The 26,053-nt window shown below is 46.0% G+C and overlaps 1 protein-coding gene across 1 annotated transcript in view; it reads right to left on the reverse strand.

Moving 5' to 3' along the window:
- Nucleotides 1-24,243, reverse strand: part of LGMN (legumain) — a 37,281-nt gene extending 13,038 nt beyond the window's left edge. Inside the window, exons 1-4 of the mRNA XM_082619532.1 lie at nt 24,133-24,243; nt 14,458-14,624; nt 1,007-1,104; nt 21-102 (exon numbers count right to left, since the gene is read on the reverse strand). Of these exons, the coding sequence (XP_082475658.1) occupies nt 21-102; nt 1,007-1,104; nt 14,458-14,595 (318 nt within the window). The 5' untranslated portion in view covers nt 14,596-14,624; nt 24,133-24,243. The remainder of the gene's footprint in view (nt 1-20; nt 103-1,006; nt 1,105-14,457; nt 14,625-24,132) is intronic.
- Nucleotides 24,244-26,053: the final 1,810 nt, after the last annotated feature.

The following is a 26,053-nucleotide window of genomic DNA, read 5'->3' on the forward strand; positions in this document are numbered from 1 at the left end:
GACCCCATGACGCGCCTCACCTCGCCCGTGTAGTCCTTTAGAATCCCCTTGTACACGTCTGAGCCGTTGGGCCGGTTGATCACAATTCCTGGGGTGGGGTTGCTGAAAATCAAAGGACACGAGTGAAGCACACAATGTGACGTATCTCTGAAATCTATGTCTTCGTGAATACACCCCTGTTACGCTTTAAAATACTCAACGACCGTGGTTGTCACAGACATTCCTCATTGCCTCTGAGGTCACCAACGTGTTAGTGATTTTAGCAGCTCGGGGGTCTCAGTGTCCCACAACTCCTGAGTTCCTGGCAGGAGCAGCAAAGGACTGAGCTCTGCAAACCGAGGACAGGGACCCAGGCCCCTGTGTGCCTGGCTTCCTGCTGGACACCAGATTGCATCTTGGGGGCAAGATGTCATCAAGAGATCTATCAGAGCAAAACTACTTTCAGAAAAAGACAGAACAGAAAACAAGGCTTTCATACAAGAGCTTAGGCGTTAAAGCTCAGGATGGATTATGAGCTGTTAACGTGATCACAGTACAGGGCCATAGTCTGGGAACCAAGGAGCCGGGAGACTGGATAGGGTTAGGGTTAGTACCCATACAAGGAGCTGGGAGACTAGAACGGGTTAGATGTTCTAATGTATTCTAAGATACAACTGAGCCTTCTGTGTACAGGGCCTCTGAGGCGTCCCTGCTCAGAGCTTAGGAACAAGCACCACAGAACCCAATGATGAGTCAGTTCCCCAAGCTGAGAGGGAACTCATGCTTTAAATCCTTCCAAAGCCCCAGTGCAAGGACCTTCACCACCATTTCCTATGTCCCTGCCATTGCTGGGTCCCACCAAGATACGGTCAAAGCTCTAGATGAAGCAGCCATGTGGAATTTCATCCGGGAGTCTGTTTATATTCTAACGTTAGGCCGCTGATCTAAGGATTCCTGAGGGTCTGTGTGCATTTTTTAAAATGCCCGGAAGTTCCTCACCATCAAGTTCAAAGCACTCCCTACTCACTCTTCAGAGTTAGCGATGTCGTCATACATCATCACGATGATCTGCTCATCAGGAATCCCATTTCGGTGAACAATCTGGTAGGCGTGGCACGCATCAGCCTGGGAGAAGTGGTTTTGTCAAGTGTTAGATTTTTCCCGGAAGGAAGCCAGTTTTGGAGTTCTAATGAGCAACATGTTCTTTCTCATGGAAGAGGTGCTGTGAACCGCTCCCTACTGGGCAGGTATTTAAATTATTTTAAAACACACTCATTTACCTTTTTCAATTCAATTCTTAAAAATCCACCCCCCCCCATGAAACTTTCATTCATCAGGCAGTTAGTGTATATGTGGATTACACACACCCACCCACCATCACCACCACCATCACATCTACAGGCAACAAGGGCCTTTGAAAGTCCTGAATAAGTTATTCTCATTTTCCACACCATAGAAAAGTCTCCTGAAAGCACTGATTTAGGTCTGAAGAACAGAATGACTTAGAATGATGAACCAGCAGATTAAAAGCTTAGCGGCTAGTTCTGTATCACACAGGATTCTTCTGGTTCCAGTAACTTTAACTGCCATAGTCGCTGTTCAGAGAACTGAGTGAAAACTCAAAAGTTCAGCTCAGGAATTGAAATGAGGGATGTGCTCTTTACTTTAAAAAATAACAAGGATTGGGACTTCCCTGGTGGCACAGTGGTTAAGAATCCGCCTGCCAACGCAGGGGACACAGGTTCCAGCCCTGCTCCGGGAGGATTCCCATATGCCACAGAGGAACTAAGCCCATGCACCACAACTACGAGCCTGCACTCCAGGGCGAGCCACAACTACTGACGCCCGCATGCCACAACTACTGAAGCCCACGCACCTAGAGCCCATGCTCCACAAGAGAAGCCACCGCAGTGAGAAGCCCGTGCACCACAGTGAAGAGTAGCCCCTGCTCGCCACAACTAGAGAAAGCCCGTGTGCAGCAACAAAGACCCAACACAGCCAAAAATAAATAAATTAATTAAAAAAAATAAATAACAACAAGGGTGACCATATTAAGGGTAAAAGAAAAACTTTGCTAATATGATTCCTTGTCCATAAAAGGGTAAAGACATTCTTCGCTTCCTTTTTCAGATGACACATACTACACTCCATGACATGGAAATCATTTGAGAACAGAAGGGAAATATGTTACCTAACTTTCTGCTTTTATTTAATTATGTCTTTCCTAGGACAAAGAATAAAAGAAACAGTTTGCCCAGCAACTTGCCTCTCTAAGGAAGAGGGCTTTAGGAACTGGACTTCCACAGATCATATTCTACACAGCTCTTAGCACATCAATTAAAATAAAGCTTGCCCGATGTGGGATGGACCTAGAGACTGTCATACAGAGTGAAGTAAGTCAGAAAGAGAAAAACAAATATCATACAATATCATTCATACGTGGAATCTAGAAAAATGGTACAGGTGAATTTATATGCAAAGCAGAAATAGAGACACAGATGTAGAGAACAAACTTATGGACACCAAGGAGGCAAGAGGGGGTCGGATGAATTGGGAGATTGGGATTGACATATATACACTACTATGTATAAAATAGATAACTAATGAGAACCTACTGTATAGCACAGGGAACTCTACTCAGTGCTCTGTGGTGACCGAAATGGGAAGGAAACCCAAAAAAGAGGGGATATATGTATATGTATAACTGATTCACTTTGCTGTACAGCAAAAACACAACACTGTAAAGCAACTATACTCCAATAAAAAGTAATTAAAAAATAAAATAGGGCCTCCCTGGTGGTGCAGTGGTTGAGAGTCTGCCTGCCGATGCAGGGGACACGGGTTCGTGCCCCAGTTCAGGAAGATCCCACATGCCGCAGAGCTGCTGGGCCTGTGACCCATGGCCGCTGAGCCTGAGCATCCGGAGCCTGTGCTCCGCAATGGGAGAGGCCACGACAGTAAGAGGCCCGCGTACCGCAAAATAAATAAATAAATTAATTAAATTAAATTAAATTAAATAAAGCTCACCCACCACCAAACCCAGCATTTTGCCTGTAGATGCCCCACACAAATGGACTTTATAGCAAAAGATGGGTGCTCACAATACAGCTGCTAAATGTTGAGTGGGTGAGTCTAAGACCTGGCATTCAAGAGCTGTTAGATGAACAGATGACTGAATAAATATGAAAACTCATACATTTATTGACTTTCTTCTATTTGCCAGGCACTATGCTCAGAATTTCTATGCACGATCTCATTTAATTCTCATAATAACTCTATGTGATAATTATTCCCATTTCATAGATGAGGTAATCAAAGCTTAGGGAGGGGGGGTGACCTGTCCAAGTCACACAGCTCACAGTGAAAGATCCCAGGCATTCTGACTCCAGAACGTGATATTGCTTCAGACAGGGACAATCAAGAAATCATTAAAACTGTAAAGGCCCAGGAAGAGCAGGGGGCTGAAAATCTAAACATAGATGATTTTTAAAAAGCTACTAAATATTACACACACATTAAAATGTTTAAGTCCCCATTTCTATAAAATAACAAGGACCCTCAAACACCAACTGCGGTAGGATGAATAACAGCCCCCCAAAGATGTCCAAATCCTAATCCCCAGAACCTGTGAATGTTATACTACATGGCAAAAGGGAATTAAGATAGCAGATGGATTTAAGATTGCTGATCAGCTGACCCTAAAATAAAGAGGTTATCCTGGATTATTCCAGCAGGCCAAATGTAATCACAGGGGTCCTTATTTGTGGAAGAAGGAAGCAGGCAAGTTGGTGTCAGAGGCATAGAATGTAAGAAAGACTGGATTGCCACTGCTGGCTTTGAAGATGGAGGAAGATGCCACAAGCCAAGGAATGTGGGCAGCCTTCAAAAGCTGGAAAAGGTAAGAAAATGGACCTCTTCAAGAATCACCAGAAAGGAAAGCAGCCCTTTGGACACTTTGATTGAACCTAGTGAGACGCATTTCAGATTTCTCACCTTGAGCTGTAACATAATAAATTTTTTTTTTTTTTTTTTTTTTTTTTTTGCGGTACACGGGCCTCTCACTGTTGTGGCCTCTCCCATTGCAGAGCACAGGCTCCAGACATGCAGGCTCAGCGGCCATGGCTCACAGGCCCAGCCGCTCCGCGGCACATGGGATCTTCCCAGACTGGGGCACGAACCCGTGTCCCCTGCATCGGCAGGCAGACTCTCAACCACTGCGCCACCAGGGAAGCCCAATTTGTATTGCTTTAAACCACTAAGTTTGTAGTAATTTGTAACAACAACAATAGGAAACTAAAACATTGATGGTGGAAGCATAGTGTCGTTGGCACTGGGCTTGGGAAAACATCTTGACATTATCGGATCAGACTGAAGCATATACCCTCCAACCCAGCAATTCTACTCCAAGCTATACCCTAGGCCAGGGGTCCCCAACCCACGGGGCCGCAGACCACTACTGGTCCGCGGCCTGTTAGGAGTTGGTCTGCGCAGCAGGAGGTGAGTGGCCGGCAAGCGAGCGAAGCTTCATCTGCCGCTCCCCATCGCACGCATTACCACCTGAACCATCCCCCGCCCACCCCAGTTCCGCAGGAAAAATGTCTTCCAAGAAACAAGTCCCTGGTGCCAAAAAGGTTGGGGACCCCTGCACTAGACTTTGTGTAACGGGAGAGTGTTCACAGCGTCTCTGCAACAGTAAAAATCAAGAAATAGTCCAAAGCACCATCAATAGCTGGAAAAATAAACTACCCTATGTTCATATAAGGGAATATCAGAAAGCTCACATAAACGGAATACCTAAAATTGAATGAAATACAACCCATGCTTCAAGATACATGAGTCTCAGGAACATAATGACAAAAGGAAGTCATAGAAAAAATATTCACCACAGTTTACTTTATATAAAGGTCAAAACAGACTAAAGTAAACATTGTTGTTTAGTTAAATACATATATGATAAAGTCTAAAGCAAAGCAAAAGAAAACTCAGGAACTTGCCCTCTGGCAGGAAGGGAGGGGGATTGGATCACACAGGGAACAAGGTGCTAGTAATCTTCTTTTGCTTTAGTTGGGTACAAGGTACACAGGTATTCATTTTATTTTATTTATTTATTTATTTATTTTTTTGGAGTACGCGGGCCTCTCACTGTTGTGGCCTCTCCCATTGCGGAGCACAGGCTGCGGATGCACAGGCTCAGCGGCCATGGCTCACGGGCCCAGCCGCTCCGTGGCATGTGGGATCCTCCCAGACTGGGGCACGAACCCGTGTCCCCTGCATCGCCAGGCGGACTCTCAACCACTGCGCCACCAGGGAAGCTCCATTTTATTATTAATCTTTAAACTGCACACATGTTATATAGACATTTGTTTTCTATTTCATAAGAAAAAAAAATCAAACCAATATTATATCAGATTTCACCTTCCCTATGATGAAACTGGAGTGAGCAGGCACACCACCCACTCACCTCAGTGCAAGTCATACTATTATTTATCTCTCCTGTCAGATATTAAAAGGCAGGTTCATCAAAAACCAAAAAGAACTTAGGAATAAATTTAACAAAAGAAGTGCAAGACCTGTACAATGAAAATTATAAAACAGTGCTGAGGGAAATTAAAGAACATCTAAATAGAGGAACATCTCATGTTCGTGGATCAGAAGACTTACTACCCTTAAAATTTTAAAAAACCGATCAGCAGGGATTTCTGCAGAAATTGACAAGATGATCCTAAAATTTGTACAGAATTGCAAAAGACCTAGAATAGTGAAAAAAATATTGAAAAAGAAGAAAGTTGGAAGACTTTCACTTCCTGTTTTCAAAACTACACTGGGAAAGAAGAGTCTTTTCAACAAATGGTGTTGGGACAAGTTGGATATCCATAAGCAAAATGATGAACTTAGACCCTCACTTCACACCATATACAAAAATTAACTTGAAGCAGATCGTAGACTTAAATGTAAGGGCTAAAATAATAGAACTTTTAGAAGATAACCTAGGAGAAAATCTTTGGAACCTTGAGTTATAACTACAAAGATGTCATAGATATGATACCGAAAGCATGGTCTATAAAAGGAAAAAACTGATAAACTGGACATCATAAAAATTAGAAACTAGTGCTTCAAAATACACCAGTAAGGGGCTTCCCTGGTGGCGCAGTGGTTGAGAGTCCGCCTGCCGATGCAGGGGATACGGGTTCGTGCCCCGGTCCAGGAAAATCCCACATGCCGCGGAGCGGCTGGGCCCGTGAGCCATGGCCGCTGAGCCTGCGCGTCCGGAGCCTGTGCTCCGCAACGGGAGAGACCACAACAGTGAGAGGCCCGCGTACCACAAAAAAAAAAAAAAAAAAAAAAAAAAAAAACACACCAGTAAGAAAATGAAAAGACAAACAGCAGAGTAAGAGGAAAATGTCTGCAAAACACATGTCTGATAGAGGACTTGTACCTAGAATATGCAGAGAACTCTTTTTTTTTTTTTTTTTTTTGCGGTACGCGGGCCTCTCACTGTTGTGGCCTCTCCCGTTGCGGAGCACAGGCTTCGGACGCGCTGGCTCAGCGGCCATGGCTCACGGGCCTAGCCGCTCCGCGGCATGTGGGATCTTCCCGGACCGGGGCACGAACCCGTGTCCCCTGCATCGGCAGGCGGACTCTCAACCACCGCGCCACCAGGGAAGCCTTGTAGAGAACTCTTATACCTCAATAAAACAATCAGTCCAATCAAAAATAGATAAAAGATTTAAATAAACATTTCACTTAACTAGATATACTAATAAGCCCATAAAAAGATGATGTCCACGATCATTAGTTATTAGGGAAATGCAAATTAAAACCACAGTGAGATACCACTTCATAGCCAGACAGACAGTAACAAGTGTTGGTGAGTATAAACCAGGAACCTTCATCTACTATTTGTGGGAATGTAAAATGATGCAGCCATTTTGGAAAATTGTTTAACAGTTTCTTAAAAAGTTAAGTATAAATTTACCATGTGACCCAGTAACTTCTACTCTTAGGTGTCTGCCCAAGAGAAACAAAAACATTTGCCCGTATATACAAAGGCCTGCACACAAATGTTCTTAGCAGTATTATTCAAATAGACAAAAAAATGGAAACAACCCAAATGTCCACCAACTGGTAAACAGAAAAAAAATGTGGTTTATCCATACAATGGAACAGTATTTGGCAAGAAAAGGAATGAAGTCCTGATGCACGCTACAACACAGATAAACCGCAAAAACATGACCCTGAGAGAAGCCAGACACAAAAGACCGCGTTGCAGGGCTCCACTTGCATGAAATGTTCAGAAAAGGGGGCTTCCCTGGTGGCGCAGTGGTTGGGAGTCTGCCTGCCGATGCAGGGGACACGGGTTCGTGCCCCAGTCCGGGAGGATCCCACATGCCACAGAGCGGCTGGGCCCGTGAGCCATGGCCGCTGAGCCTGCACGTCTGGAGCCTGTGCTCCGCAACGGGAGAGGCCACAGCAGTGAGAGGCCTGCGTACTGCAAAAAAAAAAAAAAAAAAAAAAAAAAAATGTTCAGAAAAGGCAAACTTACAGAGATAGAAAGTGTATTAGTGGTTGCCTCGGCCTGGAGGTAGGGAAATTGGCCCAAGGGATCTTACTGGGCAGATGCAAATGTTCTGAAACTGGTTTATGGTGATGTTTGCACAATTTGGTAAATGTACTAAAAAAATCATTGAGTTGAGCACTTGAAATGGGTGAATTATACATGCTCTGTAAAATATGCTTCAATAAGACCATATATTTTGGAAAATATATTCAGCCTGTCCTGTTAGTGCTCCCCTACACTGTCTGGGTCCTCACCACAACCTTGACAAGCAGATGCTTTTACGCCCATTTCACAGATGCGGACAAGCTCAGGAAGGGCTCATTGTTTCCAACCCAGATCTCCTGCCCCCGACCATGCCCTACGCCCTGCCTCCACACAGAGTGGTCTCAGAGCCAAGCGGTGATTCTCTCTTGGGTCCTTAGAGTTACTTGGTTGCCTCTAACTTTCTTGATTCAGAAGGGTTTTTGGTTGGAGTCAAGCATTTACTGGTACCCAAGAGAGACAAAAGGTAGGGTTAGGGGGCTTCCCTGGTGGCGCAGTTGTTGAGAGTCCGCCTGCCGATGCAGGGGACACGGGTTCGTGTCCCGGTCCGGGAAGGTCCCGCATGCCGCGGAGCGGCTGGGCCCGTGAGCCATGGTCGCTGAGCCTGCGTGTCTGGAGCCTGTGCTCCGCAACGGGAGAGGCCACAACAGTGAGAGGCCTGCGTACCGCAAAAAAAAAAAAAAGGTAGGGTTAGGCCAAGTCAAATGACTTGGAGATGGTGTTAAAGGTTACTTAAATGAACTCCCTGGAACATATCTGATCTCTATGCATTTTTCCCCTTAAAACAGAAATGCCATACGAGATGCCATGTGAGAGGAGGGTATTAAGCAAGACTTTAAAGAAAGGGCAGGGCCCTCTGGACGACTGAACAGAGACTGCTGACTCAGCTTGCTTCATGGCTTGCATAAGGAGTTCTGATGGGGCTTACTAATGCATCCCGTGATGTCCTGGTGCAGGCCACTGTCCGGACACTGTGCTGTCTTACCTCAGGCCAACTGTAAGCAAAATAAGGATAACCGGCTTGGAGCAAAGGCTAAATACTTGGCGTGTTCTAGTCACTGCCAAGGGGTCCACTTTCAAACCAGGTGGGGGCTGGGAAGTGGTTCTCACAGGCTGCTCATTGAGAGGATATTACCACTTGAGGGTATATTACCACTGAGTGTATATTACCACTTCCTGACATGTGCTCTGAGTACGGCAGAGGCTAAGCCCTGGGTCTGGGCTTTGTGGGGATGCCTCACTGAGCTCATCACCACCTCAGATCTTCCAGAGGAGAATCAGAGGTTTAGAGTGAGACTACGTAATTTGTTCAAACTAATACAGCAGGTGAGCGGAGAGCAGGAATTATACCTGGGGTCTGTGTAAGTCCACGGCCCTGCCCAGCCTCTGGCTTGTACAAGGACAGCCCTCCTGGGCTAACTGCATTCCCCCAAGTCAGTCCTACTCCACTCTGCTCTCCATCCATGTTTCTGTTTTTAAAATATACGTGATATTTTGCAACAAGATGGATTAACCTCAAACACATTATGCTGAGCGAAAGAAGCGACACCACAAAGACTGCATATTGTATGACTCCATTTATGTGAAGTTTCTAGAGAAGGCAAAACAATAAAGACAGAAGGCAAATCCTTGGTTGCATGGGGCTGGGATGGGCACAGGCATGGGGAACTTTCTAGAATGATGGAAGTGTCCTAAAACCGGACTGTGGTAATGCTTGCACAACTGTATGAATTTACTAAAAATCACGAAACTATAGGATAGGTGAATTGTATGACATGTAAACGTATACCTCTTCAATAAAGCTGTTTCTAGAAAGTGTAATTGTACACACTTGTATATAAAATGAAAGGCAGTCTCAGAAATGTAATGACTCTGCCCTTGACCCTCCATCGTCCTATCTTCTCCTCCCGACTCTGACGTGTGTGCTCTAGACTTCTCCTTCTCCCTCTCTGCTTCCTCCTGGCCCCAGGATACGGATGTTCTCAAAGCCTTCCCGGATGAGGTGGAGCTCCAGCCCCCAGCTCGAGACCAGCAGAGGGGAGGAGGTACCAGCATTCTCCCAGCCCCTCACCCCTCCTGCTGTTCTCAAACCACTCCTGTCCTACTGCCAACACGCCAGACCTCCTCCTTCAGTGCCCCACTGCCCAGCAGTGACCTCAAACCACCCCCCAAGCCCCCTTCTCCTAGTGACGCCTGGCTCACATCTGCCTGTCCTCCCAACTCCCACCATCCTCAGCGTCCTCCTGTTGGCCTGGGCAAGGATGAACTTCACCTTCAATCTACCTAACACCACCCCCCACTGCCCCCGCTGGACCTTATACTTTCCTTCTCGGCGTGCTCAAATCTCTGCCCTAAAAGAAACCCTCCTCCAGTCCTGTTCCTCCCCTGGTGACCTACATACTTCTTTTTCCCCCTTACAAGCCTGTCGGAAGAATAGATGGTACAGCTGTCCCCGTGTGCGGCTTAGCTTGCACTGCGGGGCCTCTCTCTCTGTCCTACATGCACTGAAGCCTGGCTTCTGCCTCTGCCACTGCAGGAGCCTGTCCTCCCAAGACCGTCCCCCCAACACTCAAGAGGCTGCACGCCCCACCAGCATCACCCCAGACCAACCAACTCCCTCTCTGTCATCCCATTATCCCAGCCAAAAATGGAAAACAGAGAAATCCAATTCGGTTTAACCAACATAGGTTAAATACCCATCAGAAAGCACAGAAAAGCTCTCTGCCGTGATTTAATTGTGCCTGGTGTACTAACCGTCCCTAAACAAAAGAAATTTGTGATAATGAGTGCTGTGTTCACTCAAGGAAAATAGAAACCTCTATAAAAATGTAAGTTTAAAGGTCTGTGTAAAGGGGCTTCCCTGGTGGCGCAGTGGTTAAGAATCCACCTGCCAATGTAGGGGACACGGGTTCAATCCCTGTTCCGGGAAGATCCCACATTCTGTGGAGCAACTCAACCTGTGCACCACGACTACTGAGCCTGTGCTCTAGAGCCCATGAGCCACAACTACTGAGCCCACGTGCTACAACTAGTGAAGCCCACGCACCTAGTGCCCGTGCTCCACAACGAGAAGCCGCCACAGTGAGAAGTCCCCGCTCGCTGCAACTAGAGAAAGCCCACGCACAGCAATGAAGACCCAACACAGACAAAAATAAATAAATTTATTTTTTTTAAAAAGTCTGTGTAGGTTCTAGGGGAAAAGTTCTTTCAAATGCTGTTTTAGTGCTTGGTCTCCAAAGTCGAGATGGTAAATGTTGGCAGTTGGCCGAGAAGAGACCCGTCCGGCTGGGATATGGGCTGAGGCCGGAGATGACTCAGCACCCACGTTTCCTCTTCACAGCCTCAGTGCCAGCATCCTCCCTCATTTAGGGATGAAAATTTCAGTCTGTGGCCACTTCTTTTTGCCTTGCTTGCCTCATTCCATTTTGATATGGAATATTTTACCCAGGGAAACTAGCAACACTTAAAAATGTTTTCTGGGGCCTCCCTGGTGGCGCAGTGGTTGAGGGTCCGCCTGCCGATGCAGGGGACACAGGTTCGTGCCCCGGTCTGGGAGGATCCCATATGCCGCGGAGCGGCTGGGCCCGTGGGCCATGGCCGCTGAGCCTGCGCGTCCGGAGCCTGTGCTCCGCAGCGGGAGAGGCCACAACAGTGAGAGGCCCGCGTACGGGGAAAAAAAAAAAAAAAAAATGTTTTCTGGGGCAAAGGTTAATCAGATACCTATACTTAATAATATTTAACCAATACGTGCTTTCTTAAGTTGGTTGTATAAAAACCAGGGTGGCTGATGAAGCAGCCTATCCACTATCAGTGACCTATATTTAACACTGCATCTTTCGGACTCATGGTTAGAGGGAGGAGAAAACTGAGCTGGGCAGTTAGTACTCGGGTTGCTCCTCTTTAACTGGGTCAGGTCTGGATTAAGCATTAAAAAGAAAAGGGATCATTTTGCCATAATAATTTTTCAATCGAGCCAAATTTCCTATTCAGCTAACATACAAAAAACTTTCAAGAAATAGGTCATTCAATAATCATCAAATTATAGAGCTGGTAGGAAGTTCATCTAAACCAACCCCTAATTAACAGATATGAAACTGACACCCTGGGAGGGAAACGCACGTGAGGCAGCCCTGCTAAGCCATCAGGAACACAGATACTAGGTCCGTGCTGTCTAATACAGCAGCCGCTGGCCACACTTGGTGACTGAGCACTTCAAATATGACCAGTCTAAACTGAATGTGACGTGAAGGTACACGTGCACTGGATTTTGATGACTTAGTACTTTTTTTTAAAAACGTAAAGTATCTCATTAGTAAATTTTATATTGATTACAAATGAAATGATGATAGTTTGGCTATATTGGGTTAAAGAGGACATATGAAAGTTAATTTCACTTGTTTCTTTTTAGTTTAAAAAACAACAGGGCTTCCCTGGTGGCGCAGTGGTTGAGAATCTGCCTGTCAATGCAGGGGACACGGGTTCGAGCCCTGGTCTGGGAAGATCCCACATGCTGCGTAGCAACTGGGCCCGTGAGCCACAACTACTGAGCCTGCACGTCCGGAGCCTGTGCTCTGCAACAAGAGAGGCCGTGATAGTGAGAGGCCCGCGCACCGCGATGAAGAGTGGCCCCCGCTTGCCACAGCTAGAGAAAGCCCTCGCACAGAGACGAAGACCCAACACAGCCATAAATAAATAAATAAATAAAGCAAACTGTCAACAAGTAAAAAGAAATAAACACTATTAAAAAAATAAAAAACAACAAAAATGTAGCTACTAGAAAATTTACCATGACACAGGTGGCTCTCTTGTTGGACGGTGCTGCTCTGGAGCTAGTCAGTCTGGGTTTGAATCCTGGCTCGACCACTTGCCATCTGGGCCACGTTGGGTTGAAGTACTGACCTTTTCAAAGCCTCAGTTCATGCATCCATAAAAAGGGAACAAGAACCAGACCTACTGCATATAACCCCACAATGGTTAAATGACTTCATTTGTATAAAGGGCTCTTAGATGCAAGCCCAGCACCTACCGTGATCATCTGTGCATCTTGTCTCTGAGAACTGAAAGATTCAATGACTTTTTTTTTCTTTTTCTTTAATTTTATTACTCTTTTTTAAAAAATTTTTAAAATTAAAAAAATTCTTTTAATATTTATTTATTTGGTTGCGCCAGGTCTTAGTTGTGGCAGGTGGGTTCCTTAGTTGTGGCAGGCGGGTTCCTTAGTTGTGGCTTGCCAGCTCCTTAGTTGCAGCACATGGGCTCCTTAGTTGTGGCATGTGAACTCTTAGTTGCGGCATGCATGTGGGGTCTAGTTCCCTGAGCAGGGATCGAACCCGGGCCCCCTGCATTGGGAATGTGGAGCCTTATCCACCACACCACCAGGGAAGTCCCTAAAATTATTTATTTATTTATTTATTTATTATTATTATTATTTTTGCTGCACCACACAGCTTGCAGGATCTTAGTTCCCCAACCAGGGATTGAACCCGGATCCTCAGCAGTGAAAGTGTGCAGTCCTCACCACTGAACCACCAGGGAATTCCCTCAATGACTTTTTAAATAACAACTTTATTAAGGTATAATTCACATACCATAAAAGTCAACCTTTTAAAATATACAATTCAGTGGTTTCTAGTATGTTCACAAAGTCATGCAACCATCACCACTATCAAATTCCAGAACATCTTCATCACCCCCAAAAGAGACCACACCCATTAGCAGTCATTCCCTCTGCCCAGACCTTGCAACTACTAATCTACATTCTGTTTCTCTAGATTTCCCTATGCTAGACTTTCATATATAAATGGAATCCTATGGTCCTTTGTGACTGGCTTCTCTCACTTAGCATAATGTTTTAAGGTTCCGCCATGTTGAAGCGTATACAGTACCTTGTTGTTTTTTATGGCCAAATGTATGGATGGACTACATTTTGTTTATCCATTTATCAGTTGATGGACACTTGGACTGTTTCCACTTTTTGGTTAACGTGAACAAAACTGCTCTAATCATCTGAGTACAAGTTTTAGGGGGGACATATGTGTTTATTTATTTATTTTAGTATATACCTAAAGAGTGAAATGCTGGGTCATATGGTAACTGTGTGTTGAAACTTTCGAAGAACTGCCAGACTGTTTTCCGAAGCAGCTGCACCATTTTACATTCTCACCTGGAGGCTGCACTTTTAATGTATTTACGAATATAGATTCTTTCCACTCTGATTTCTGCCAGGCTGATTTGCTGGGAATGCCAGGAAAGATGAGGAGAAAGGGGTAAGGGCACAGCAGCAGGGCAGAGGCATGGAGGGCAAAGAGGCCTTGCAATGCTTTGACCAGAGTCCCGTCTGCACCTCAACTTGCTGTGTGGCCTCGGGTGAGTCACCTCCTCTCTTCTAGTCTCAGTTTCCTTATTTATAAAATGAAGGCATTAGACCAGTGGGTCTCAACTGGGGACATTTGGCAAAGGCTGCAGACAACTTTGGTCATGACAGTGGGTTGGGTGATGCTCCTGGTATCTAGAGGGCAGAGGTCAAGGATGCTGGTAAACAACGTACAATGTGCAGGACAGCCCCCCAACAATAAAGAATTACCTGGACCCAAGTGTCAATAGTGCCAAGGCTGAGAAACCCTGCATTAGACTGAGGTGACCCCAGATGGGCCACTTTGAGAAACTGCCAAAATGTTTTCCAAAATGACTGTACCATTTTATAATCCACTCAGCAATGTGGGAGGGTTCCCATTTCTCCATATCCTCACCAACACACTTATTTTTGCCAACCTAATAGGAACATAAATGGTTTTTTAAAAAGTCTGTTCTAGTAACAATGTCCAGGATTGTTTACACAATGCCCGTGTCATAAAGGAAACGATTAGTCATTTTCTTACCTGGTGCCTATAATTATACCAGCCATTTGATCCTGCGACAATCACCACCCAGTGCTTGCCTCCGTCCTCAGGATCGTCCACGGGAATAGCACCAACTCCCAGGACCAAGCTGAGCAACACAGCGACTTCCCAAATCATTCTGCTCCTTGGAGTTCCACTGCACAAATCTGGGAAGAAAAAGGCTGAGTCAAGCAAAAAAGGAATGACATGAACAGAAGAACATTACTGGCCGTAAGAAAAGATCACAGCAAATGGGTCAAAAAGATAAGACGATTTAGTCATCAGACACAACATGCTGAGGATAAAAATGATGACGAGCAGAATTTTATTCTTAGCTCTGCGGCCCTTTTCCCCGGGTGGAGCAGGGGGCTGCCCATAGTTCCCAACCTTCACTGTGGGTTGAAGTTATGAGTATAAACCAAAGAATACTGAGAAAGCTCTTGGGGCAACCTTTTAAAGTTTTTGTCACAACTTGGAATATGGCAGACAAAATTCATCAACAAACTTGACTGTGTTGGAAAAACGCCTACCACATGCTATGAACTGTTTGTAAGAAAACAGACATATAATGTGTGCATAGCAAAATGCGGAAGACAAAATTTAACAGCAGTTATTCTTGGGTAGTAGGTGGAATTAAGGATGATCTTTATTTTTGTCTCTTTTACTACAATTAATATATATTAATTATACAATAAAGTTTGTAAAAATTCAACATACATTCAATATAAACACGGGGGGGGCACTTTATGTTTGTGAGTTATCTGGATAAGCTATAGTCTAACACTGGCAGCCCAAATGAATGTCTTTGCATAACACTTACAACCCATTTACATTATTCTGTACAAGAGGCAGGGCAAATATTTTAATCCTTGTTTTACAGGACGGGGAGGTTGAAGCACGAGAGAAGTGACTTGCCCAATATCTATAGACAGTCAGCTCTGGGCAGAGATCAGAACCAATGCCTTCCGAATTCCTGGTCCAGCCTTTCTGCTACATGGTTCTGCACCTCAAGACTTTATTCTTAATGAAGTACACGCCCAATTTTATACTTCATTGCCAAAACTTTAAAGGGCTTTAAAGCACAAAAGGCAAGACTGAGGCCACTTCGCATTACTCAGACAAGTATGTTATCTTACTGCCCTGTGTCCTGACTATGTTATTTTAAAAAACAGCCTTCCTGTGACAGAAGCCAGGCCTGTCACTCTGAGACAAGAGGAAAAACAGTCTTTGAGCATCTCAGTCTGCTCTGAGATACAGGGACTCAGAGCAGAACAAGGTCTAGGAGGCTAACCTCTGCCTCCGATGCCTCCTGACAAAACAGTGCTCATTCACTCATTCACTAATTTATTCACTCATTCATTCACCCACTGGGCCAGAGTCTCCTGAACTCCAACCCTGCCAAACAAAGCGCTGGGTGCCAGGAACGCAGCAGGGACAGGACAAAGCCTCTGTCCTCACGGATCGCACAGCCAGCGAAGGCTTGAACCACGTCTAAGCCTAAGAAACCATCCTCAGCATCTGTGCCTGACACTGTGCTGAAACTCAAAATGATGGATTTCCCCCCAAGTGAAAGAACAGGAAGCCCTGAGTCTGGTAAAAGTTTAAAAAGTAAAAGCACCTTGGGCCAGCGCTTCTCCAACTTGACTGTACGCCGAGATCACCCAGGGGGCTTGTTAGAAGGCAGATGCTGATTCAGTAGGCCTGGGCAGGGTCTGAGACTCTGCATTTCTGACAAGCTCTGGGTGATGCCCAGGACAACACTTGGACTCACTGCAGGCCTCTTCCTTAACCCTGGCAGGCCCTAGTCGGCTCCGCCCAGAAGCCTGGCATCCCCGTCAAGAAACCACACTACTCTATCCCCCGGATAACTCCTCCCAAGAATTAAGAATCTGAGTTGGTGCTAGATCCAGGTTTCTTTAGCTCCACTGCAAGGTCATGGATGCACGGATAACTACAATAACGTGCCCCAGGTTTGTTTTCAAGATTGTCTTGAATCGGTCAAGGTGCATAACAGATGAGGGCAGTGGACTGCCCAGGCTGCCCCAACACTGGAACCTGCTGGTCTGTTAATACGTTAGCGTGTATCGGAGGATGACCTCCCAAGTCCACTCGACCTGCCCAGAGCTCACCATGGGGCAATAAAAGGTGAAGTTATACAAATGTATGAAGCAGCAGCAGTGAGGTCAGGCAAGAGACAGCCAAACTCCCGTCCCCAGAGCTCTGCAGTGGCCTCCAAACGGGAGGGGAGGTGTGCCAGTGACTGCTGAGGTCCTCCAACCAGCAGCCTCCGGGCTGCAGCCAAGCCTCCCAGGAAGCCATCCCATGCGGTAGGTGTCGGCAAACTTTTTCTGTAACAGGTTGGAAAGTAAGTATTTTCAGCTTTGCAGGTCACACCATTTCCATCACAACTCTTCAATTCCCATTGTATCACGAAAGCAGCCAGAGACAATACGGAAACCAGTAGACATGGCTACGTTCCGGTAAAACTGAAACAACAGGGAGCCAGAATGTGCTCTCAGCCCACATGACTGGTACAGCCTGGGGGTTTTATCATCTTTCATCGACAATCATGAAACAGGCTCTCTGGTTTGCACACCACTCTCTTCTGAGTTTTGATCATGCGACTTAATCCCGAAGGGGCTCATTCCTCTGGAGACACTGGTGTGTGACTTTTCCCCCTCTTTTTTTTTTTTTCCTGTGCCTCACAGCATGCAGGATCTTAGTTCCCCTGACCAGGGATCGAACTCGTGGCCCCTGCAGTGGAAGAGTGGATCCTTAACCACTGGACCACGAGGGAAGTCCTCCCCCTTCATATTTAAATAAAATACGAAAATTGAATGGTTGCCTGACTGTGAACAACAGAAGAGAGATCACCAGCTCAACTCCCTATATTAGCAAACAAAAAACACCACCAGGTTATTTTCACAAGTTCCAGTTTACCTTTCATTCTTTTACTAAAATACTAGCAAGTTACACCTCGGTGAGGCAAAGTACCTTATTCATACACAAGTGATATTTTCATGGTTAACATCTGGCGATGGTTCCTGTCTATCTTCTTTTTTTTCTTCATCTTATAGACACAGAGATGTTGTTGTTCCTTGAACACAATGCCAAGTTAAAAGCCTCACAGGGACTTCGCTGGTGGCGCAGTGGTTAAGAATCCGCTTGCCAATGCAGGGGACACAGGTTCGAGCCCTGGTCAGGGAAGATCCCACATGTCGCAGAGCAACTAAGCCCGTGCGCCACAACTACCGAGCCTGTGCTCTAGAGCCCATGCACCACAACTACTGAGCCTGCGTGCCACAACTACTGAAGCCCACACACCTAAAGCCCGCGTTCCAACAAGAGAAGCCACCGCAACGAGAATCCCACGCACCGTAACGAAGAGTAGCCCCCGCTCACCGCAACTGGAGAAAGCCTGAGTGCAGCAACGAACATCCAATGCAGGCAAAAATAAATAAATAAAATAAATAAATTTTTAAATAAATAAATAAAAGCCTCACAGTGTGACACTGATTGGGAAATGCCACTTAAAAAAACATACTAATGCTATTCTGGGAAACATATGGGGGCCTGGGGCAAAGGAAAGATGTGAAAGTAATATAATCCTTCCACTGCCCTCAGCAATGAATACATCTCAAAGCAGCAGGTCTCAGACGGCAATTTCCTGGTCAGCAATATTCTTGACAATGTCAAAACATGAAAACAAAGTCATAATCTTGCAGCATACCTATTATGCTTGTTTCATCAGAGTGAAAAGTTCGTGAGGAAAAAGTAAATGATCCCTGCCAAACGAGCCCTTGGTGACTGCTATTTTTTGCTCGTTGTCCTCCATGGCACCAGTCACACAGGCGCTGTCATCTACTTCTTCCTGTCTACCCACCCACCCATCCAACAAACATGGCCTGAGCACCCACCAGGCGCTCACAGGCACTGAACAGGGCGCCAAACAGATGAAACCCTTCGCAGAGCTGACACTCTAGCAGGAAGAGACAGACCATTCAAACGCACAGGTTGTCTGGAGGTGGAGTGCTGGGGAAGAAATAAAGGTGGGGGAGGCAGTCCTGGCGGGAGTGGCAGGTATCATTTTCAAAAGGGGAAGATTTTCAGAAGGTAAGGGAGCCCGCCTGCGTGTAGCAGCAAAACCCTGGAAGCAGCATAAATGGTCATCTACAGGAGCCTGCCTAGTTAAATCAATTATGATCCATCCTTATCATGGGATGCAGCGACGCCTTTAAAAGAGGAAGGCAGTTTTTAACGTGCCAAGCGTGGAAAGACCTCCAAGGGCATGGTTAGGGGTATGTGTTCAGTCTGCTAACTGTTTGCAGGGAGAAAATGACCCAGGTAGTTTTTGCTCTAACCAGGGGCGGGACGGAAGTCCCCCCAAGAGTCCTCTGTGTTGCCGCACACGGTGGGAGAGTGGGCTATGTATGTGTCTATGAGCCATGCAGTGTGTGAGGCACTTTACCATCCTCACAACAGCCTGTGAGCAGTCTCATTACTCCCTTCAGCTGAGACGGACTCGCAGAGGTGGAGAAACTAGGTAGAAAGTGGCACCGCTGGGTGACACACAGACCTCATTCCAAAGATTGCGTCTTCCACTACACCACCTTGCTTGTCACAAAAAGCACTGTTTATGTGAACATCTGGGAGACCCTGCAACCACAGATGGGAGCGCTACACCCCACACCCCAGGGCCTCCAAGTTTCCCCCAGTAGCAGGATACCCACAGGGCTCTTCACCACCCTACTTTTTTTTTTTTTTTTTTTTTTTTTTTTGCGGTACGTGGGCCTCTCACTGTTGTGGCCTCTCCCGTTGCGGAGCACAGGCTCCAGACGCACAGGCTCAGTGGCCATGGCTCATGGGCCCAGCCGCTCCGCGGCATGTGGGATCCTCCCGGACCTGGGCACGAACCCGTGTCCCCTGCATCGGCAGGCGGACTCTCAACCACTGCGCCACCAGGGAAGCCCCACCCTACTATTTTAAAGCGCTTATTGGTAATCGGTTATAAAGAGCTCTTAGAAGAACCCGTCAAAGGACAACCTGAACCACACAAAGTCAAAGTGAACGGACAAGCCTTTACAAGTGAATTTCAGCAGCCTCCAAGGACAGGTCCTCACTGGTTCTACTGGTCCTGCGACCCTCTCAGGCTACAGGGCTACATGAGGTCAGTGATTCAATTGAAGGACTCCGCTGGACTTCAGGAAGTGTACCATCAAGTGGGGTTTATCCATTTGGGAGGTTTGGGACAGAATGCCCATTCTAGATCAACTGTTACCAGCAATGCAGGTAATAGGCTACCGTTGGAGGACCATCTAAATAGCAGAATCAAGTTCAACTCCATGTCTGACACCAAAGCCCACACCTTAACCACCATTATGACCTCCCACCATCAGCCCTGTCCTTGCTACTTGCTCTGGGTTAGAGACAGCGAACCATCAAAGCCAGGAGAAGCAGCTGGGCAGACAATGGTATCTGTGAAGAGCCTTCCAAACCTACAAGTTTTTGATCCTGCTCTCTGTTCCCTGGGGGCTTACAACAAAATCATCATGCAAGTGGTCCCTGGCTGACAACATGCAAGAGAGACAAGGACAGATGACAAGGACCCCTCCTTCACCAAACTGAAGTCAAGCTCCTCTGAGCCCTCTTCCCGACTAGACCTTGGCCTGCTGGGCCCAGGTTTAGCAAGAATCCTGCAAGAACCTCCATCTTTGACATCTAATCAAGCTGCTCTTAGTAATTTTTCAGCCACTGACCTCCCACTCTGCCTACTGGTGATAAGTCTCAGCGGTCCTTGATGTATTTGGAGTTGAACTCAGTTCTATACTGAAGTCTCTCTCTTCTAATGCAACAGCTGGAATAAAACCCATCTTGCCATTTTTTAACAAATGTCAGGTGCAATTACTCTTTAGTATCGGACAGGTAGTTACTAAGTCAAGGGAGACCCTCTCTGGGCCTTAACTGTCCATCTGTGAAATGAGACGGTAGAACTAAACTATTAAGGGCCCATTCAGTTCTCAAATCCTTTGATTTCCTGTTTCAAGAGTGAAATTTAAAAAAAAAAATCCAAATAGGTCTTATCTCAAATCTCAAACAAAATACGGATTTTGTTCAAGTTAGGTAGTCAAACTTTTTTCCAGAGGGAAAATTTCTGATTCCGTGGCAAAACAGATTCTAGGTTAGAGCGTGTCCTTCAAGGTTATCTAATTCTGATTCTATGGAAACTTTGTTCACAACTCTGTACACCACTGGGTACTAGCAATGCCAGTAATTCATGTCTAAGGACGTGCAAATGAATTCTATCTAGTGAAGGTTCAAGTGACTCCCCTGGTGAAAGAAAGAAGCCAGGCTTCACAATGCACATTTCAGTATCTCTCATCTACAAATGTATTCTGGAATCTCCTTTGAACTGGTTGTAATACCTCACTGAATCTCCTCATTAATAAGTTAAATACAATCTTTAACACTTGCTCATTTTTACATCTGTATAGAATTAGGACTTCACTTTTTAAAACTTGTCTTTTAACATTACAGAAGGTACTAGCAGCTATATCATATTTCAAAATAGATATAGTCAAGAAAGCATAATGTATATATTATTTTTTATCTTTTACATCAAGGATTTGTTTTGGACATCTTTATTGGAGTATAATTGCTTTACAATGGTGTGTTAGTTTCTGCTGTAGAACAGAGTGAATCAGCTATACGTCTACATATATCCCCATATGCCCTCCCTCTTGCGTCTCCCTCCCACACTCCCCATCCTACCCCTCTAGGTGGTCACAAAGCACGGAGCTGATCTCCTGTGCTATGCCACTGCTTCCCACTAGCTACCTGTTTTACATTTGGTAGTGTATATATGTCCATGCCACTTTCTCACGTCATCCCAGCTTACCCTTCCCCCTCCCTACATTTTTTAAATCTACTAATAATTAGAATTAGGAATCTAGCAAAGTAAAATTTGACCAATGGTTAATGGTTTTTCCAGTTTTATTTTCACTGCTTTTATTGGCACTTGAATTCCTTTTTTTGAATTTCTTCCAAATTACTATATTTTGAAACCTGGGATTAATAATAGTTTGTAGTCTTTTCCCAAAATCAATGAACATGACTTTTATAGCCAGATGTTCATAACTAACTTTAATTTTGCTATAATTTATATTTTACAAAATTGAAGGATACACGGTAAACTACAGAAATGTACAAAGTATAACATAAAATACCTGTTACCATAATCCAGATCATCAACTATTAATATTCTGTAAATCCGTTAACCCTCTTTCCCCATAAACAAAACATTACAGAAAAAATAGTCCCCCATGTCCTGTCCCATTCTCCCCATACCACAAGGTAACCACTGCCATAAGTTATTTCGTTCCAATCAATTTATTATACTTTAAAAAATATATACCCACTTTATAAACATTCCCCTACTAACAGACATTTAGGCTGTTTCAATTTTTTTACTATTACAAACAATGTTTCAAAAACATTCTTATACTTATCTCCTTGTATACAAATGTCTCTTTCTCTAAGGTACTTTAGGAGTAGAACCACTGAGTCTTAAGATATACCTATTTTGGGGCTTCCCTGGTGGCGCAGTGGTTAAGAATCTGCCTGCCAATGCAGGGGACACAAGTTCGAGCCCTCGTCCGGGAAGATCCCACACGCCGCGGAGCAACTAAGCTTGTGCACCACAACTACTGAGCCTGCGCTCTAGAGCCCCTGAGCCACAACTATCGAGCCTGCATGCTGCAACTACTGAAGCCTGCGCACCTAGAGCCCGTGCTCCACACAAGAGAAGCCACCGCAATGAGAAGCCCGCTCACTGCAAAGAAGAGTAGCCCCCACTCGCCGCAACTAGAGAAAGCCCGCGCGCAGCAAAGAAAACCCAACGCAGCCAAAAATAAAATTAAAAAAAAAAAGATACACCTATTTTGCTAGCAGCTGTACTGTTCTAAGATACTCTTCCAAATTTCTATCACCTCTTGAGAGTATCAAACTTCATAATTCCTAATCTGATAGATATAAAGTGATCTAATTATGGGGTTTAATTTGTGTCTCCTGGATTACAGGAAAATTCAAGTCTTATATAGTTAACCATTCAGATTTCAACATCCTCGACATATGTGATAATTTCCCCATCCTAAACTGGGATTCGAATTTTGGTCTACAAAGCAATGTCTGCAGTTTAAGGGGGGAAAAAAATGCTGGTAATTTCCTTAAAAGATAGTCATAGATGGAAAACTCAAGAGACAGCATTCACTTCAGTATATTTTTACTGAACAATACTGGGTATGGTGTTCACCTTCACAACCCTTTTCTCATCTTCTCTCCCTTCCCACTGCAACTGTCTTTAAAACCCTCAGCAATTCTCCTGGGAATTACTGCAATGAGCTCCCTGGTATGCCCTCTCTCCGACACTTTTCCACATTAGAGAGTATCTAAGATACACATCTACTAAATTCGGCTTCCAGGGCTTTCAGGACAAAATCCAAATCTCTTACAGCAGCACAGGAGGTCCTGAAAGATGTGCCTCTCTGTTCTCCACTATCCACATGAAATCCCTTGCTCCAACCAGGCTCCGGGACTCCAGGTCCAAAATTGGTGCTCTTTCCCTGCCTTCATCATGCTGTTTTCCAGGCGAAACGCTCTTCTCCTTCATCTCATTAGCTCCTGCCCGTCCCTCAAGCTCCATTCAATCATTCCCTTCTCTGCAAAGTTCTATCTCTTCCCACAAGTCAGGGTTAGATGCTGCCCCTGGAACACTGGAATGGTTCATGGTAGACTGCCTCTCCCCTTTACGAAATAATCCCTGCTCAAAAAGCTTAGTAAGGCTCAATATATGTTTGCTAACTAATGCAGCCCTGGAGTAAAGAAAGCGGGGCTACTCCACTCACTACATACCACACGGCAACTCTCAAATCCTGGGCATTGATTTTCACCTCTCAAACGAAGCACATGACGCAAAGTTCCTTCTCCCAGCCCCCAGATTCTGCAGTTCTTGGCACTGAATAACACATGTGGGTATAACCTCAACTCTAATAGTTAGGAGAGGGGACCAAATCCAGATAACTTTCACTTCCATGATTGATGTGAATCATCCTGTAACTCCCACCAGCTCAAGCCTCTGAGAAGTAGAGCTTTCCTGATTTCTCAGAAGCGATGTTTTTATACGTTTGGGTATATTAGTTGTGGTGGTTAACATAACCCCTTCTCCCTTGGACTACTGAGATGTAACTGGAAACAGGTGCAATCCTCTGCATTACAAGCCTCCACAGCTTGACCTGTTTCTAGATTGTGAAGATGGGAACCAGGCCCCAGACACCTCCCGGCACTCTCTGGCTATGAGACCTCAGTAAATGTGCTCTCGTCTCGGGTCTGTTTCTCTCTGAGCTCGGAGGAGCCTGGGTTTCCAGCCAGAGCACGCGCAACAGGAGGAGCCCCACCCTGCCAACCAACAACCCCACAGCATGGCAGGCTGAGAGGTCGCAGGGTTTCCCTCGGGATTCATCGTTGGCAGAAACTCCCTTTCGCTGGGTGAGAAATGGATTACTCAGAAAAGGCCGGGGAAACTGAAAATCCCCGCCTTGAAGCCAAGAGCTGCGGCAGATGGGCGGCCCTGGTCCGGGGCTTGGGACCCGGCCGCAGTCCCCTGCCAGGAATCACGGTTACCTGGGGTGGGACCGTGGGAACTCCTCGAAACGCGCCGCCTCCAGCCAGCCACCTTCCGACGGCAGCCCTGCAGTGATTGCAGAGCAGCGTCCTCGCTCCCCGCTTTGAGGGTCTGCTGCGCCGTGGTGATTGGCGGAGCTTCGGGGCGGGGCGTCTTCGAGAGCCAATGGGAAGCGGGAAAGAGGCCGGAGAGTCGCAGGGACTACGAGTCCCAGCGTGCACCCGCAGGGCCTTCTGAGCTCCGAGGCTAAAGAAACCCAGGGAGGCGGGTACGCAGTGAGCTAGGGCTGGGTGGGTAGGGACGGGGTCCTGGAGTGCGTGGGAACAGGGTGCGCAGTGATTCCACCCAAGGATCAAAGCCAGCGCGCGGAGCACTTTAACCCTCAGTTTCCAAACTTGTGCACATATTTGGAACCACCTAGAGTCGCTTCAGAGACACTGATGCCTCCGTCTCACCCTAGAGACTGTGAGTTCACTGGTCTGCGTGTGCCCTGGGTTTTGGAATCTTTAAAGAGCCCCAGGAGATTCGATGTGCAGATCCGTTTCATCCTCGTAACAACCCTACGAGAGGGAGGAACTATTAGCGTACAAATAGGGCAACGGAGGGAAGTTTTGTCAGGGAGGTTAATTTTCTGAAGGTCACAGACCTCTGAAGTGGCAGAGCGAGAATTCGGAGCAAGGCAGTCTAGTTGCAGAATCCCGTGCTTTTAATCCATATGCAATGCTACTTCTCAGATGGTTGGTATTATCTCTCAGGGAGAGAAAAATGAAATACTATACATACAAAGTGCCATGTTGTGGAGCACAGAAAGTTGAGTTGAATTATTGTGAGGGAATAAGTCCAGTTTTGCTGAAGAACATCAAGACGTCAAGTGCAAGATATAGGACTACATTCATGGGTTGTCTTTTTTTTTTTTTTTTGGCGGGGCAGCTTATGGGATCTTAGTTCCCTGACTAGGGATTGAACCCAGGCCCTTGGCAGTGAAAGCACAGAGGCGTAACCACTGTACCGCCAGGGAATTCCCTGATCTTCTTTTATAATCTTCTTTTACAGTAAATCATGGGTCAGCATACTACCCTGGGCCTACTGCCTATTTTGTGAATAAAAGTCTCTAAGAGCACAGCGTCGGTAATTCCCTGGCAGTCCAGTGGTTAGGACTCCACGCTTTCACTGCTGGGGCCGGGTTCGATCCCTGGTCAAGGAACTAAGATCCCACAAGCCGCCGGTGCTGCCAAAAAAAAAAAAAAAAAGAACACAGCCACACCCATTGGTTTAGGTATGACTGTTTTGGGGAACAAGGCAGACATGAGTATTTATAGGAGAGACTATATGGCCCACAAAAGAATATATATACTGTCTGACCATTTACAGAAAAAGTTTACCCACCCTGAGTTAAGCAGCTGGCCCGAGATCACAGCTCCGGAGTGAACATGGGCTTCAAGCTCAGGTCTATCCTAGCCCAAGGTCAATTCTCATGACCACTATGCTTTCACAGTCTTCCTCAATGGGGAGCATTAACATTATATGCCAGGTGTAACTGAACATGGAGAGAATTAGGATTCTGTCCCTTACCCTTGAAAACTTACTGTCTAGTAAGAGAGGCAGAGTGTCCTTAACCACTCCCTCAATTCACCCAGAATAGATAGCGACCTCTGGCTGGTGAGGCTTTCACAATTGAAATGGAATAAGAATAGTGGCCTGGTGCCAAGCATGTTTAGGCAAACAAAGGGCCTGGGGTAGCCCCCTCAGTCTCCCTCAGCATCATTGTGGGCTGAGAGCTCAGAGTTGGGACAAGAGAAGGTGGCTGAAAGTTGAGGACCATGGGGAGGGGGTGGGTGGCTGGGGGTTGCCATGGTGACGGTCAGGTAAGCCTCAGAAGAGGCTGTAAGGTGTCTAGCCTAGGCCAGCAACGGGGAGGAG

The sequence above is a fragment of the Mesoplodon mirus genome (assembly GCF_964341445.2).
Source record: "Mesoplodon mirus genome assembly, chromosome: 4".
Classification (NCBI taxonomy): domain Eukaryota; kingdom Metazoa; phylum Chordata; class Mammalia; order Artiodactyla; family Ziphiidae; genus Mesoplodon; species Mesoplodon mirus.